Source organism: Rhinoderma darwinii, chromosome 10, assembly GCF_050947455.1.
Source record: "Rhinoderma darwinii isolate aRhiDar2 chromosome 10, aRhiDar2.hap1, whole genome shotgun sequence".
In the NCBI taxonomy this organism is placed as follows: domain Eukaryota; kingdom Metazoa; phylum Chordata; class Amphibia; order Anura; family Rhinodermatidae; genus Rhinoderma; species Rhinoderma darwinii.
In genome coordinates, this window is record NC_134696.1 from 45,145,015 (window position 1) to 45,162,742 (window position 17,728).

The 17,728-nt window shown below is 43.4% G+C and overlaps 1 protein-coding gene across 1 annotated transcript in view; it reads left to right on the forward strand.

Moving 5' to 3' along the window:
- The window catches only part of LIN7B (lin-7 cell polarity scaffold B), a 43,631-nt gene that overhangs the window by 12,037 nt on the left and 13,866 nt on the right, over positions 1-17,728 (forward strand). Inside the window, exons 4-5 of the mRNA XM_075839822.1 lie at positions 3,334-3,543; positions 15,218-15,381. Of these exons, the coding sequence (XP_075695937.1) occupies positions 3,334-3,543; positions 15,218-15,381 (374 nt within the window). The remainder of the gene's footprint in view (positions 1-3,333; positions 3,544-15,217; positions 15,382-17,728) is intronic.

Here is a 17,728-nt window from a genome sequence, read left to right on the forward strand (position 1 = left end):
ATGTGGAAGACTCTGGAGCAGATTGGAGTAGGCCCATCCATGCTGCAAAGTATAAAAGCGCTTTATTCGGGCCCGCAAGCTAGGGTTAGGATAAACGGTCAGCTATCCTCTACTTTTAAAATAAACAACGGTACCAGATAGGGCTGCCCCCTATCTCCCCTTCTCTATGCCTTAACCATGGAGCATCTTCTACAGGCGATTAGGCGTAACCCGGACATCAGCGGCATACAGGTCGGGGCACATCACGTCAAATGCTCCGCTTTCGCAGACGATGTACTGTTATACATCACGCAACCTCGTATCTCCCTGCCGGTACTGAGGTCCACTATTGAGGAATATAGCCGACATAGCAATTTTAAGATCAACCTCACTAAGAGCACGGCGTTGAACGTATCTCTTGATAGCAGCACCTTACAAGACTTGCAGTCCTCTTTTAGCTTTACCTGGCAACCTAGGGCGATTAAATACCTGGGTATAATGATACCCTCGGACATAACGCAAACATATGCCATGAACTATGTTCCCCTCTTACAAACTATAAGACGAGACTTGAACACATGGGAGGGAAAGTGGCTGTCCTGGCTAGGGAGAATCAATGCCTTGAAAATGAATGTACTACCCCGCTTACTGTACTTATATCAAACGCTACCCTGTACCCCCCTAAGACGCTATTTCGAGATTTAAATGTTTGCTTTAAGAAATTTGTCTGGGCTTCGAGAGGGCCAAGGGTGGCACGCCACATCCTGGTACAACGGAAAAATAATGGGGGGTTGGCTTTACCAGATTGCTTCTTCTATTACATGGCTGCAACCTTGGCGAGGTTACTTGACATCGCTCATACCCCATCGGACAAGAGGTGGATACAGTTAGAAGCAGCCCAGACGAAACTACCATTGATCTCCCTTCCTTGGGCGCCTAGGCCACTAGGCAGTAGGATGGCATCCAAGTCCTTACCTATGGTAGTAGGGGAGCTATTGCGTACCCTGGACAGGTACCTCGCCAGGACTGGCCTGTTCTCTAGAAATGGGCCGTTGACGCCAGTAGTAGGGAACAAGGATTTCGCTCCGGGATTGCAGCCATCCTTTTTGGGTAGACTGGGAGGTGATGGGGACTTGGGTGTCCCGTTTAAAAATGTGATGGTATCGGGTCAACTAAGACAGTATGAAGATTTGGTCACAGTAGATGCCAGGTCCTTACGGTCAAAGTGGGACTATCTTCAGCTGCAGCACTATTTTAGCAAAAATAAACACTCCCTACATCTGTCCAGGGAATTGACCCCTTTCAAGTCTCTGGTCTCCTCGTCCTCCACAGCGTCGAGACCGATAGCGCTGGTTTATGCTCTTTTACTGGAAGAGAAGAGGGTATCCAAACCTTCCTATGCCCTAAGTTGGGAAAAAGAACTGGGGGCATCTATTCCACCCGCTGACTGGTCCAGGGCATTTACTTTATGCCATAAATTCTCAATCTCATGCAAAGCGCAAGAAACTAATTTTAAAATCTTGTCTCGGTGGTATAAGGTGCCGGCAGTCCTGAATCGGATATACCCGTCTACATCGGATCGGTGTTGGCGCTGTGGACTAGCGAGGGGAATGATGACCCATATATGGTGGGATTGCCCTATCCTTCGCCCATTTTGGGGATCGATACTATCTTTGATCAAGAACATCCTCGACATAACCTTAGAGGACAGCCCAGAAGTATTACTCCTATCCATAATACTGGTGGCAACCAAAGGATGGTCCCGCACGTTATTGGGCTACATCCTGGTTGCAGCTAGAACGGTGATTCCCAGACATTGGAAAAGTACTGTTATCCCTACGGTGTGGGAATGGATCAGGGAAATGTCACATATACACGATATGGAAGAGTCGATAGTTATAGTCCACCAGCGCTCTGTCTCTCACTTTCAGACTTGGCAGAAGTGGCATGATTTCCGTACCACTCCAGAGTTTGAAGCGCTTAACTCTTAAACATACGTCTGTCTGGTGCATTTTATCTTGTTCTTTGTCTTTTTCTTTTCTCTTTCTGTTTTATCCACGCCGAAAGGTGCCTATTCCTGCCTACCCCCTAATCCTATGAACAGTAGGTACCTGGATTACTTCTGGTAGTAAATTTTAGCAGACTCCGCGAGAGTTGTCAGTGATTTTAGGATGTTGCGAAATAAAAGCCTATCAGATGTAATTTTAGGAATATTTTATGAGAACGCGTGATATTTGCTGTATATGCGCCTGTGTATTCTTGATAACTTGTTTTATGGTATGACAAATTTGAGATATGTATCTACCCCCTTTACTGTGTATTCCCCTTTTTTTTTCCTTTCTGTATGCCCTTTGCATATGTTATGTAAAACTTTAAAATAGAGAATTTATAAAAAAAATTAAAAAAAACAAAAACACTTTTTTCCCCAAAAAGTAGTTTTATTTAGTAAAAGTGTCTCCCATTCCCCCCCCATAAAAATTAAAATAGCATCATTAAGTTCCATGTACCCCAAAATAGTACTAATAAAAACTACACCTTGCCCCACAAAAATCAAGCTCACAAACGGCCACATCGACGGAAAAATAAAAACGTTACGGCTCTTGGAATACGGCGATGCAAAAAGTAATGGTTTTTATTGTGCAAACGTAGGAAAACATATAAAACCTTTATAGAATTGGTATCCGTGCCTACCCATAGAATAAAGTTAACATGTTATTTACGCTACATAGTAAATGGCGTAAATTTATAACGTGAAAATCAGTACTGGAATAGTTGCTTATTTTCAATTCTGTCCTAAAATAAAGTTAATAAAAATTAATCGATATATTATATGCATCCAAAAATGGTGCAATTGACATATACAACTCGTCCCACAAAAAACAAACCCTTATACGGCTATGTCGATGAAAAAAAAAATAAGTCTCTTGGAATGCGGCCGTGAAAAAACTAAAAATAATCCTTGGTCACTGACGCGCAAAAAGGCCTGGTCATTAAGGGGTTAAAGCAATGGCAGATGCTATGGAGCCCAGAGGCACAGGAGCCTTTTTGTAGGTAAAAACATAGTGGCTTTCTGCTATCTGGGGCTTTTATGTGGGTTCCCCTTAGTGTAGGCGGTATGATATATGACAGTACTGCTATCCATCCTTTGATTGCTGGACTAGTAAAAAATTGTTATTCTGCTTTTTTCATCACTGCAGTTAACTTTACCGTTAATAAGGTTGTTGGGCCACATTTCTAACTGCATCAATCTATGAATATTTTCTGGGTGCAAAAGTTCAGAAACAAAGCAAAAGCCAAAGCAAATAACCAGAGCATATTTTCAAATGTAAATACGTTTTTTTATTTCCCATTTAGGCCACAGTTGCTGCTTTTGCTGCCAGTGAAGGCCATGCCCACCCAAGAGTTGTGGAGCTTCCAAAAACAGAAGAAGGTCTAGGGTTCAATATCATGGGAGGTAAAGAACAAAACTCCCCTATTTACATATCACGCATTATTCCTGGTGGTGTGGCAGATCGTCATGGAGGGCTGAAACGTGGGGACCAGCTTCTATCTGTCAATGGAGTGGTAAGTAATATTCATTTTATTACCTAGCATGCCCGGTTATAGTCACATGCAACCATTACATTCTGATTATAAGTTCCTGCATAAATACTGATCTGAGAATATGTTACAAGGGGCATTGGTGTAGCTATAGGGTGCAGAGGTAGCAGTTGCTCCTAGACCCTGGAGCTTGAGGAAGCCCAAAGGTCCCTCTGCCACATGACAGGGCTGCAGTAGTATAAATGGCACATGATGGTTGGGGGGGCTTTAGTACAGGTTTTGCATCAAGGTGCAGGGGCTTAAAGCTACCGCTCCTACTATCTCAGGAGCCAAAAAAGGGCCAGGATACAATACCCTTCCAAGAGCCGATGCCAGAGAAAACGCCAGAGGAAACGCCTATGCACATTAGATCATCAGGGGGTGTGAATCTAATGTCTACGGCTCGCTTTATAACAGTGTTGTGGTAAAAAAAATATCCTAGTTGTTTAGCTCTCTTGCATGTTCAGAAACCAGGAGGTTGGGTACAGATTGCATGCAGAGCAGCAAATCCTGCATATAACATTTATAAATTATATCCACTCTATAGATCAATTTTTAACAACCAGGTCTCCCTGGAATCCTGGGGCTCCTTGAAATCTGCCACAGCCCCCTGTAGATACTGCCACTCTCTGCCCTCTGTAGATAATGCCACACACTGCCTCTTGTAGATACTGGCACAGCCCCCCTGTAGTTAGTGTCACACAGCCCCCCTGTAGTTAGTGTCACACAGCCCCCTGTAGGTAGTGCCACACAGCCCCCTGTAGGTAGTGCCACACAGCCCCCTTGTAGGCAGCACCACACAGCCCCCTGTGGGTAGTGCCACAACCCCCTTCTAGGTAGTGCCACACAGCTCCCCTGTTGGTAGTGCCACACAGCCCCAGTGTATGTAGTGCCACACAGCCCTCTTGTACATAGCTCCCCCGTAGATGGCACACCCTCCGTAGATGCCACCCCCACTTTCTTAGATTTTTTCAATATTGTTGAATTTATTTCTTAGAAAAATCAGGCTCACCTTTTAGTCTTAGTGCAATATCAATAGTTTACTGCAACTTTTTGGAGAAGAGATCTAGAGTATGTTTTTCTTCTTTAGGTAGAAGTCACAAATAGGAGGCGGTTGCTTCCTGTTCACACTTTATCATCAATTGTGAGGTTCTGGATCAGTTTGCTGGAATCTCTATTTGTAGGCACATTGGGACTATATTATTATTAAAGGCTATGTAAATGTTTGAAAGTGGTTGAAAGTGTTTTTTACTAAAAAACAAAATAACAAAAAAAACAAAACACTTTCAAACATTTACAAAGCCTATAGTTCTCCAAGGATTTCGTTTCCCAACAGGACTTAATATTGTCTTTTTACCTACTATTTAACTCCTTTAGGACAGAATTAAAGGAAATCTTGTAGTGGGAGGAAAAAAACGACACTACATTCACTACACTACGGGGCCAGACGTGAACTTTAGATGAAAAACTAGCCATGATATAAAAAACAGTCGGTCATGCGTCCGTTTTTTGGAGCATTACCAACATACATAAGGGATACCACAGAACACCTCCATAAGTTAAAGGACAACTCCTGGTTGTGTAGTTTCAATGTGGAGGCGTTGTACAGCTCCATCCCGCTGTACAATTCTTTCTAAAGCACAGGAGTATCCACCTAGAGCCTCACAGTGAGTTGGTGCTTCAACTCTTGTTTTTTGTTGTCACGAAAAACTACTTTTTATTTGATTTACCTGTCTTCCACTAACACAGGGGCACCACTATGGGCAGTCCTGGGACCCCTGTGTATGCCATCTTGCTTCTGAGCAGGCGGGAGAACACATGCACGTTTGCAGGACCCCTGTCGCAGTACCACGACCACGTTACATTGTGGGGCCGATACATTGATTACCCACTCTTTCACAAATGTTTGTAAAGTCGACTGCAGGGCTAGGTGCTTGATTTTATATATCTATTGAAATGGGACTGAATAAAACACCTAAATTCAGTCATTAAGAGGTATTTCCCAATACTGTTGTCCATATAGTGTATATCATTCTGGCCCAATTGTGTTCCTTAACCCCTACCCGCACCAGGACGCAACTGTACGTCCTGGCGAGGGGTTACTTCCCGCACCAGGGCGTACAGTTACTGAGACATTTACGGAGATCACTGTCCTAACGGATAGTGTCCGAGAACCAGAAGGTCAGCTGTCGCAACAGCTGACACTCCCCTGTTGTCGGGCAGCAGTGAAACGCAGGCAATTTAGGCAAATAACCCCTTATATGCGGCGATTGATAGTGATCGCCTCATTTAAGGGGTTTGTAGCAGATTGGCAGCTCCCCGATTGCTGGGAGTGCCAATGGTTGGCATGGCAACTGGAGGCCGAACAATGGCCTCCAGATCTGCCATGTATGGAAGCCTATCAGTGTCAAACTGACAGCTATAATACATGACGCTACCTAGGTAGTGTAATGTATTATAGCTGAGATCAGCGTTGCAGGTGTTCAAGTTCCCTAGTGGGACAAATTTAAAAAAAAGTTAATAAAAATGAAAACTTAAAAAAAAAGAAGTACATATATTTGCTATCACTGCATTACTAACGACCAAACTATAACACTATAATGTTATTTTTCCCACACGGTGAACACTACAAAAAAAAAGAGAAAAGAACAATGCCAGAATCGCTATTTTTTTGGTCACCAACCCTCTCAAAATATGGAATAAAAAAGTGATCAAAATGTCACATGTACCGCAAAATAGTACTAATAAAAACAACAACCAGTCCTGCAAAAAAGAATCCCAGAGCTTTCTGATTATTTTTTATTTAAAAAACATAAGTGATTTTATTGTACAAACACTGCAAAAAAAACTATATACATATGGTATCACCGTAATCGTATTGACCCGCAGAATAAAGTAAAAATGTCATTTATAGCCCACGGTGAACACTGTAAAAAAAACTAAAAGAAAAAACATTGGCAGAATTGCTGGTTCTTGGTCACCCTGCTTGCCAAAAAATGTAGTGCCGCAGCGTCCACTATAGATAGTGCCTCAGTGCCCACATAGTACCAAAGTGCCCACATATAAAGTGACATAGTGCCCACATGTAAAGTGCCAGTGCCCACAAAGTGCCCATTGTAGATAGTGCCGCAGTGCCCACATATAAAGTGACATAGTGCCCACATACAGTGTCAGAGCCCAGATAGTGCCACAGTTCCCATGTAGATAGCACCACAGTGTCCCCTGTAGATAGTGCCACACCCCCATATAGTGCCACAGTACCCATGTAGATAGCGCCACCCCCTGTAGATAGCACCACCCTTGTAGATAGTACCTCCCTGCAGATAGCACCACCCCCTCCCCTGTAGATAGCGCCACTGTAGCTCCCTGTAAGATCGGAATCCCTCTGGCCGAGGATGGGCAGTGACGTCAGGGGCTTCCTCTAAGAGCGGAATCCCCTGGCAGAGCGTCGGCAGAGCTCTGGCTGACGATTCCGATTCAGGAGTAGCCCTTGACGTCACTGTCCATTCCATATATGGATAGTGAAGATGGGGGCTTCTCCAGGAGGGGAATCCCTGGCCAGAGCGTCGGCAAAGCTCTAGCCGGGGATTCAGCTCCAGGATTAACCCCTTGACATCACTGTCCATACATGGATAGTGACACTGAAGGCTTCACCAGGAGCGGAAGCCCCGGCCAGAGCGGTGTCTGGCCATCAGGTATTCCACTCCTACAGGGAGCTACTATGGTGCTATCTAGGGGGGGTGCTATCTACAGACAGGGGCTGCTATCTCCAGGGGGGTTGGTGCTATCTACAGGGGGGTGCTATCTATGGGGGGGGGGATCAGTGGGAGCCCTTGACGCCACTCTCCATATATGATCTTGTGATGCTCTGGCTGGGGACTCCATAGTTGAAAGCCCTGCCTTCACTGTCCTTATATGGACAGTAATGTCAAGGGTTTCCCCGGGCTCAGCGCTCAAAGTAGTGCTGTGTGCGGGGAGTCCTCGGCCAGGATCAGTTGTTACTGGCCGTTACAAGGATTGATTCCTGAAAAACAGCTGGTAACAAAACTGATCCATTGAGTTCTATGGGAGTTGTCTGGTTGTGAAAACTGCCAAAAACAGGACATGTCCTATTTTTTGACGGCCGGTATTCACAGGCGGTTAAAAAAACGGCCATGTGAATACACTCATAGAACCTCACTGTTCTGAAACCGGCTGTGTGACAGCCGGTAAAAAAACGGCCGTCGTGTTAATGTAGCCTAATTTTAATAAATTCTGCAAAAGTCCTGTGGGGTCTAAATGCTCAATATACTCCTAGATATATTCCTTAAAGGGAATGTGTTGCCAGAAAAACATGTTTTTGTTTTTTTTAATTAAACATTTAGTGTGTAGGTGATTAAACATTGTTCAAATTTTTTTTATTTTTTTCACGAGTCAGGAAATATTATAAATTAGATTCTAATTTATAATATTTCCCATTGCTGGTCACTAGATGGAGCTATTCCCAAAATTGCAGCATTGCAAAATTGGGTAAAAAGCCCTCGCTCTTGTGAGCTCTCAGCATCCCCCCCTCCTTTATCCTGGCTAGTGCCGGGATAAACGAGGGGTTTGAACGGTCTATCCTCCTACACTGTGTGTCGCCATTTTTTGAGCTAACACACAGTGTAGTAGGTTTACACACAGTAGTAAACGTACACAAACACGAACATACATTGAAATCTCTTACCTGCTCCTGCCGCCGTGGCTCCCTCCGGCCCGTCCGCTCCGTCTGCTGCCGCTGGTCCAAGTGCACAAGTCCGGAAGCCGCGACCGGAAGTAGTAATCTTACTGTCCGGCCGCGACTTCCGGTCCACAGGAAAATGGGGCCGGACGGCGCCAATTTCAAATTGGACTGTGTGGGAGCGGCGCATGCGCAGTTCCCACACAGACGGCGTACACAGAAGTGGATGGGACGGGAGCCGTTCGCAGTCCCTATGGGACTGTGGCTGCCGTATTCCATGTCTGTATGTGTCGTTAATCGACACATACAGAAATGGAACAAAAAATGGCAGCCCCCATAGGGAAGAAAAAGTGTAAAAATAAGAAAAAGTAAAACACAAACACACAAATAAATATAAACGTTTTTAATAAAGCACTAACATCTTTAACATATGAATTTTTTTTTTGTGATGACACTGTTCCTTTAAGGGGTGTAATTTCCAAAATGGGGTCACTTTTGGGCTGTTTCCACTGTTTTGGTCCCTCAGGGGCTTTGCAAATGCAACATGCCACCCGAAAACCATTCCATCTAAATTCTCGCTCCAAAAGCCAAATAGCGCTCCTTCCCTTTTAAGCCCTGCCGTGTGTCCAAACAGCAGTTTATTACCACACAAGGAGAATTTCCGTGCTCAGAAGAGTTTGCTTTACAAATATTGGGGCACTTTTTCTCCTCTATCTATTGTGAAAATTGAAAAATCTGAGCTAAAACTCCATTTTAATTTAAAAAACTTAGATTTTCATTTTCATGGCCTAATTTCACTAAGTTCTGCAAAAAATATGTGGGATCAAAAGGCTCACTATACCCCTCAATAAATTCCTTGAGGGCTGTAGTTTTCCCAAATGGGCTAAATTTTGGGGGGTTTCCACTCTTTTGGTCTCTCAGTGGCATAGCAAATGCGACATGGCGTCCGAAAACTATTCCAGCAAAACTTGAGCTCCAAAAGCCAAATGGTGCTCCTTCCGTTCTGAGCCCTGCCGTGGGTCCAAACAGCAGTTTATTGCCAAATTTGGAGTATTACAGTAATCAAGAGAAATTGCTTTTCAAATGCTGGGGTGCTTTTTCACCTTTATGGCTTGTAAAAATTGGTAAGTTCTATTTTTTATTGGAAAAAAATGTAGATTTTAATTTTCACAGACTAATTCCACTAAGCTCAGCAAAAAATCTGTGGGGTCAAAATGATCACTATACCCCTATATAAATTCCTTGAGGGGTGTAGTTTTACCAAATTGTGTCTTTTTGGGGGTGTTTCCACTGTTTTAGCCCCACAAGACCTCTTCAAACCTGACATGGTGCCTAAAATATATTCTAATAAAAAAGAGTCCCCAAAATCCACTAGGTGCTCCTTTGCTGCTAAGGCAAGTGTTTCAGTTCAGTAGCCCACTAGGGCCACATGTGGGATATTTCTAAAAACTGCAGAATCTGGGCAATAAATATTGAGTTGCGTTTCTCTGGTAAAACCTTCTGTGGTACAGAAAAAAATGGATTAAAATGGATTTTCTAAAATATAAATAATGAAATTTGTACATTTCACCTCTACTTTGCTTTAATTCCTGTGAAACACCTAAAGGGTTAAGAAACTTTCTAAATGCTGTTTTTAATACTTTGAGGGGTGCAGTTTTTAAAATTGGCTGACTTATGGGGTCTGTCTAATATATAAGGTCCTCAAAGCCGCTTGAGAACTGAACTGCTCCCTATAAAAATAGGTTTTGGAAATTTTCTTGAAAATGTGAGAAATTGCTACTAAAGTTCTAAGCCTTGTAACGTCCTGGAAAAATAAAAGGATCTTCAAAAAAACGATGCCAACATAAAGTGGGCATATGGGAAATGTTTACTAGTAACTATTTGGTGTGGTATTACTATCTGTTTTACAAGCAGATACATTTAATTTTAGAAAAATGCTAATTTTTGCAAATTTTCTCAAAATGTTGGTGTTTTTCCACAAATAAATACAGAATTTATCTACCAATTTTTTTTCCACTAACATAAAATACAATATGTCATGAGAAAACAATCTCAGAATAGGTAGGTAAAAGCATTCCAAAGTTATTACCACATAAAGTAACATATGTTAGATTTGAAAAAAATTGGCTCTGTTCACAAGGCCAAAACAGGCTGTGTCCCGAAGGGGTTAATTGCCAAGCAATCATTACTTGATTTAGGAATGCGGAGAGACCTGAGCACCAGTTTATTTAAAGTTCCTGCACACTTAGGCTGGATTCACACGAGCACATTACGTCCGTAATGGACGGAACGTATTTCGGCCGCAAGTCCCGGACCGAACACACTGCAGAGAGCTGGGCTCCTAGCATCATAGTTATGTACGACGCTAGGAGTCCCTGCCTCGCAGCAGGACAACTGTCCCATACTGTAATCATGTTTTCAGTACGGGACAATAGTTCCATGGAGAGGCAGGGACTCCTAGCATCGTACATAACTATGATGCTAGGAGCCCGGCTCCCTGCAGTGTGTTCGGTCTGGGACTTGCGGCCGAAATACGTTCCGTCCATTACAGACGTAATGTGCTCATGTGAATCCAGCCTTAGAGTATGGTCACACGTACACGTCCGATACGCCTGAAATTACGGAGCTCTTTTCAGGAGAAAACAGCTCCTGAATTTCAGACGTAATGGCAAGTGCAGGCGTTTTTCGCAGCGTCCATTACGGACGTAATTGGAGCTGTTTTTCTATGGAGTCAATGGAAAACGGCTCCAATTACGTCCCAAGAAGTGACAGGCACTTCTTTGACGCGGGCGTCTTTTTAAAAAAAATGACCGTCAGCACAGTACATCGTAAAACCCATTCAAATGAATGGGCAGATGTTTGCCGGCGCTTTAGAGCCGTATTTTCGGACGTAATTCGAGGTTAAAACGCCCGAATTACGTCCGTAAACAGGGTGTGTGAACCCAGCCTAACAGGGGAAACTCGTCAGAAACCCTTTAACCCCCTAACGACCATACCTCTTTGGGCCTGAATGACCAAACGTTTTTTTTTAATTATTTTATTTTTCTGTCTATGTAGCTGTATGAGGGGCATAATTATGGTGCGCAGATTACTCATTGATTAGCTTTTATTCTTTTTTTTTTTTTTTTGGAAGGGTATGCAAAAAAAAACAAACTTAAATTCTGCCATTGTTTTTTGTTTTAATTTTTTATTGGTACTATTTTGGGGTACATATAATTTATTGACTACTATTTATAAAAAAATTTGGGTGGATGCAAAACAAAACAGCGAATCCACCAGCATTTTTTGGGAGGTTTTACACCATGCACCATGGGGTATAAATAATAAATTATCTTTATTCTACAGGTCAATTGCGGTGGTACCTAATATGTCTGTATTTTTCTAAGGCACATTTTAAAAAAAAACAAAAACTTTTGAATAGAAAAAGGCTGTCATTTTTTTTTTGGGGGGGGGGGGGAGGTAGTTTTCAGTTCTTTAGGGAACTCAATTTTACACTTTTTTTTTTGTCCCATTGGAGGACTTGAGCAACGATTCTTTGATCCCCAAAGCATAATGCTTTGAAATATTAGTATCCCACAGCATTATTGCCTGTTAGTGTATCACTCTCGAATGGCCGAAAAGGCAGATACCGATGGCAGACCCTGGGGGCCCCTCCCAATCGGCGCCCCTCCCTCTGTCAAACACCTTAGATGCTGTGGTCACTATTGACAGTGGCATCTAAGAGGTTTGACTGCCGGTATCAGAGTTATCTCCGATCTTGGCAGTTGCAGCAGTACCTCGGCTGTGTATCAGGACCCGTGTATCAGGACCCGCTGATCTCGTGGGTATAGTGGCAGTAACCACAAGATCCGAGCGATGGATATATCCGTCAGGATACAGTAACTAGCACCCGCTCATGATAGATATATGTGTCACTTGGCGTTAAGTGTTAGCCTCAATTTTAGCATAAATATTGCTTCTACATCTTGATATTGTTTTGACTTTGTATATATGTACATTTTGGTCATTTGTGGTGTTGGTAAGAATCAGCCTCCCCTCTTTACCTATCGGTGTACCTATTACCACTGAGGGAATCAGATAGGGTGGTTAGGGGCGCAGCTAAAGGCTCATGGGCCCTGGTGCAAGAATTCATCTTTGGCACCCCTACCCCTCCCCAACACCACCACACCCCTGCGCTTGCCTATGCCCAGCCGCCTTGCCCGACAGCCCCCATGGATGCCCCCACAGTATAATGCCTCCCATAGCTACCTCCACAGTGCAATGCCCCCATAGCTACATCCACAGCATAATGCTCCCCATAGCTGACCCCACACAGTATAATTCCCCCCATAGCTGCTCCCGCACAGTATAATGCCACTTACAGATGCCCCCACACAGTATGCTGCCCCCACACAGTGTAATGCCCCCATAGCTGACCCCACAGTATAATGCCCCCCATATTTGCCCCCACAGTATAATGCCCCCCACAGTATTATACCCCCCATAATATATTGCCACCCATAGCTACCTCCACAGTGCAATGCCCCCATAGCTACCTCCACAGTATAATGCTCCCCATAGCTGACCCCACACAGTATAATGCCCCCCATAGCTTCTCCCGCACAGTGTAATGCCCCCCATAGCTTCTCCCGCACAGTATAATGCCACTTAAAGATGCCCCCACACAGTATGCTGCCCCCACACAGTGTAATGCCCCCATATCTGACCCCACAGTATAATGCCTCCCATAGCTGCCCCCACAGTATAATGCCACCACACAGTATAATGCCCCCATAGCTGTCCCCATAGTATATTGCCACCCATAGCTGCCCCCATAGTATATTGCCACCCATAGCTATCCCAACATTATAATGCCACCACACAGTATAATGCCCCCCATAGCTGCCCCATACAGTATAATGCTCTCCATAGCTGCCCCCACAGTAAATTGCCCCCATAGCTGCCCCCAAAGTATAATGCACCCAAAGTATAATGCCCCCATAGCTGCCCCCACAGTATAATGCCCCCATAGCTGCCCCCACAGTATAATGCCTCCCATAGCTGCCCCCACAGTTTATTGCCACCGATAGCTGCCCCCATACAGTATAATGCACCCATACAACATAATGCCCCCATACAGTACAATGCCCCCATACAATATAATGCCCCCCATAGCTGCCCCATACAGTATATTGCCCCCATACATTATAATGCACTCCATACAATATAATGCCCCCATACAGTATAATGCCCCCATACAGTATAATCACCCCATACAGTATAATGCTCCCCATAGCTGCCCCATACTGTATAATGCCCCCCATACAGTATAATGCCCGCATATCTGCCCCATACAGTATAATGCCGCCATACAGTATAATGCACCCCATACAATATAATGCCCCCATACAGTATAATGCCCCATACAGTATAATGCCCTCATAGCTGTCCCATAAAGTATAATGCCCCCATACAGTATAATGCACCCCATATAATATAATGCCCCCATACAATATAATGCCCCTATACAGTATAATGCCCCATACAGTATTATGCCGTCATGGCTGTCCCATACAGTATAATGTACCCCATACAATATAATGCCCCCATAGCTGTCCCATACTGTATAATGCCCCCATAGCTGCCCCATACAGTATAATGCCCCCATAGCTACCCCATACAGTATAATGCCCCCATACAGTATAATGCTCCCTCAGCAGCCACCATATCAGCCCCCCTCCCATACCCAGTATAATAGCCCCCATACAGTATAATGCACCCCATACAGTATAATGCCCCCATACAGTATAATGCCCCCCATAACTGCCCCATACAGTATAATGCACCCCATACAGTATAATGCCCCCATACAGTATAATGCCCCCATAGCTGTCCCATACAGTATAATGCCTTCCATACAGTACAATGCCCCCCATACAGTATAATGCTCCCTCAGCAGCCACCACATCAGCCCACCTCCCATACCCAGAATAATGGCCCATATGTGCCTAATAGAAAAATAATAACATAATTACTCACCTATGTCTATTCCCACGACGGGTGGAGGAGATCCCTCTCCTCCTCCGGTCTGTGCTGTGAGTGACTCGGTTCAGACAGGCGCGATTACGTCACTACATAGCGCCTGCCTGCACAGAGCATCCCAGCATTGAATTGAACTGTATCTGCGTCCTGAGGACGCAGATAAAGTTGGAAGTGGGCCCCCCCAGGCTTAGGGGCACGGTTGCAACTGCGATTGTTACGACCCCTATAGCTACGCAACTGAGGGTGGTACTAGGGTACACTAGGGTGTTGTTTTGACCACTGCTTATTTCTTGTACTATTTTAGCATAGTGATTAATAAAAGTTAGGTTTTTAGCTGTACAGTTATTGCCAGGACCACTGGGTATGTCTTCTATAATTATATGGAACACATACAATATAATAACCAAAACATCTTGGAAAAGTAAAGAGGACCTTCTCCTTTAAGAGCTTTCCCTGCCTGAAGTTGAGGAGGATCAAAGTTGGTGGAGGCCTCTGGGAAAATAATTAGTGAGGGTCCCCTCCCCCCTCTTGTTGGTGCCAGTAATAACCACTGACTCGAGTTGTCCTCCCTAGATTACTCTTTGTTTGAAACTTCTATGTCTAGCTGATGGGAGTATCTACGAATACTAGAGGGGACTGGGTGGTGAAGATCAGTGGTAAGTAGTGTAGGCCCCTGGGTGATTGTCCCTAGTTCCCTCCCTATAGTCCTGTCCGGACTGCAGGGCACAATAGCAAATACCATGTCTGCTACCCTAGCAGTTATTCCAATGTAGAAATCTCCTCATTAAAAATGTCCTCTCATATAAGCATGACCTTGGGATTTTCCAACCTTAACTTCTCTTTGACTCTGTTTGGTCAGATGCGTTTTTCACCAGTGTTGTATATTTACCAAATTATCACGATGCAATTATAAGGTCGCTGCTATTTTCTTCTCTGCAGAGTGTGGAGGGAGAGCAGCATGAGAAGGCGGTGGAGCTGCTGAAGGCAGCACAAGGAACAGTGAAGTTGGTTGTACGCTACACACCAAAAGTGCTGGAGGAAATGGAGGCCAGGTTCGAAAAAATGCGGACAGCTCGGCGCCGACAGCAACAGAATAGTTACACGTAAGAGAAGATGGTGGATTCTACTCAATATAGACAGAGAATGCACTGTCTTATTGGTTGTCTCAACTACATCCCAACTTTATATTTATATACCTACCATACATTATTAGACTAGCTTCAGAGGGCAGAGAGTCACCTCTCCACAGTGGCTTAGAGGGTGTTGACGCAACAACTGAGCCAAAATATTATTAGACTGAAATTTGTAATGGATATGTCAACCGATACCCACCCTCCAGTGATTTATCCAGTTTCAAATCATGTTTTATTAATATATCGAGAGAGGAATTAGACACACTACTGTTCCCCTGTCACTACACACAACTTCTGGGGAAGATACTGGCCAGGCTTCAGGCCACCCTGAGAACAGGTCTACACATATGAGCACATTTTCATACACTTCTACCTCGAGTAGTTGTATCTTCTGCCGTCGCTGGAACGGGTAATCTGGCCGGGGTGCACTTTTCATAGGTACCTTTGCTGTTTTACCTATATCATTCCGTGCAAATATCATGCAGGCTGCTACAAACCTAGTGGTGGCATTATTGAATCCAGGGACAAGCCAATTTACTAATACATGGCTGCACATACTCTTGTTGTCAGGTCTGTCATCTCTTGCACTCTCAATTGGCTTACCCGATGATCCAATAAAATTCCTACTACCAATGGGCCCATAATTGTGGGCGATGCCAAAAGCGTACCTAGAGTCAGTGTAAATGTCGGCCGTCTTACCTTCTGCTAGGTTACAAGCCTCAGCGAGCACCTCCAGCTCCGCTTCTTGAGATGAACAAGAAGGTGAGAGTGGTTTCTGGATAATTTACCTTGTGCCTCGTATCCTGTCTTGTACATACTGTATATGATGAAGTATCTCTACATTACAAATTTACATTGGAAACCCATGTCACATATAGATAGACTATTTCAAAAGAGTGGAGTTTTATTTTTCCACATTCATCTGATAATCCAGGACACTTGTAAATCATCCCCATCAGGTCCTGTAAATACTTGATTAATACAAAAACAAACAAAAATTATTCTTACAAAGATCTGGCATAAAATTAATATTGTTCAGGTAATTTTCACCTCCATCCCATCTAAATCTGTAAAGACTCATCTGAGAGTGATATCACCTCGGGCCTCCTGTACAGATTTGCTGGAGAGGAGTGATCTCTTACACAATACCTCATATTTACCATTCTGGAAGGATCTGGAACCATCTACACAGAAAAACTCAATGACTGCACTTGTCGACTGCGCTATTGATTCCGTCAAAACAACGGAACCCGTTCACAACGGTGACAAACGGAAACCATTAGCAAAGTTTCCATCACCATTGAGAAGCTGAGGTTTCCGTTTGCCTTTCCGTTGAGAGGTTAACCCGACGGAAACCTCAGACGGAATCCCTCAGACGGAAGGGCAACGCTGATGTGAACAGGCCCTTACTGTTTTACACATTTAATCTGGATTACTCTTTTGGGTCTCATATACATTTTGTAGACCTCCTAGAACCATATTCATTAATCAAAACAAAAAAAATACAAAACAAAACAAAATTCAAAAACAAAACAAAAAATTGTACCTGATCAGTCTCATCTCTACTCCCCCTTTTTGGACTCTGCGGAAGTAATGTAACAGGGTTCAAAACGACATATCTCAACGTAATAAGGTTAGGCACTCTGGGGGCACTAGTTTAGCCCCTTGTAATACACAATAGCCTGGAACAAAAATGACTTTTTCCTGACAAAACTAAATTTTATCTTTTCAATAACTTGCAACCATTTAGTTTCAAAACATCATACATTTTTAAAAATGACATTTAGGCAGTACTATACCACTTGCTTGCATGTGTAGATACAAAAATAACAATTGTAATTCTTTATCCAATAAAACAGAGAATAATATATCTTCTAATGTTAATTACTGCGAACCAATAAACTATATGTGGGAGTAGGGAACTGTAGGGGTACATACATTTTCTAGACCTTGTGTCTCACAATATCTGTATTTTAATTCATTTGAATTAACTTCAAAACATTACAACATTAAATATTATCATATCATAACACATAAATATGCAGCGTAGCGCCACACGTTCCAGCAGTCCATATTTTGTATCTTTTATGCAGACAAATTCAGCCTGCTGTAATATTTTACTCCCTCTGTACTTAGGACAACAGCGCATGCGCAGAGATAAGAAACATTCCTTTACACAGAGGAGAGGAACTGATTACATTTGTAACTCTAATTATTTAACCCCATACACAAGACACTAAAACATTTACACAGTACTGCTGTTAAAAACAAGAGCATGCAATATAGATCTAAAAAGCAATGCTATATTGTGGCCACA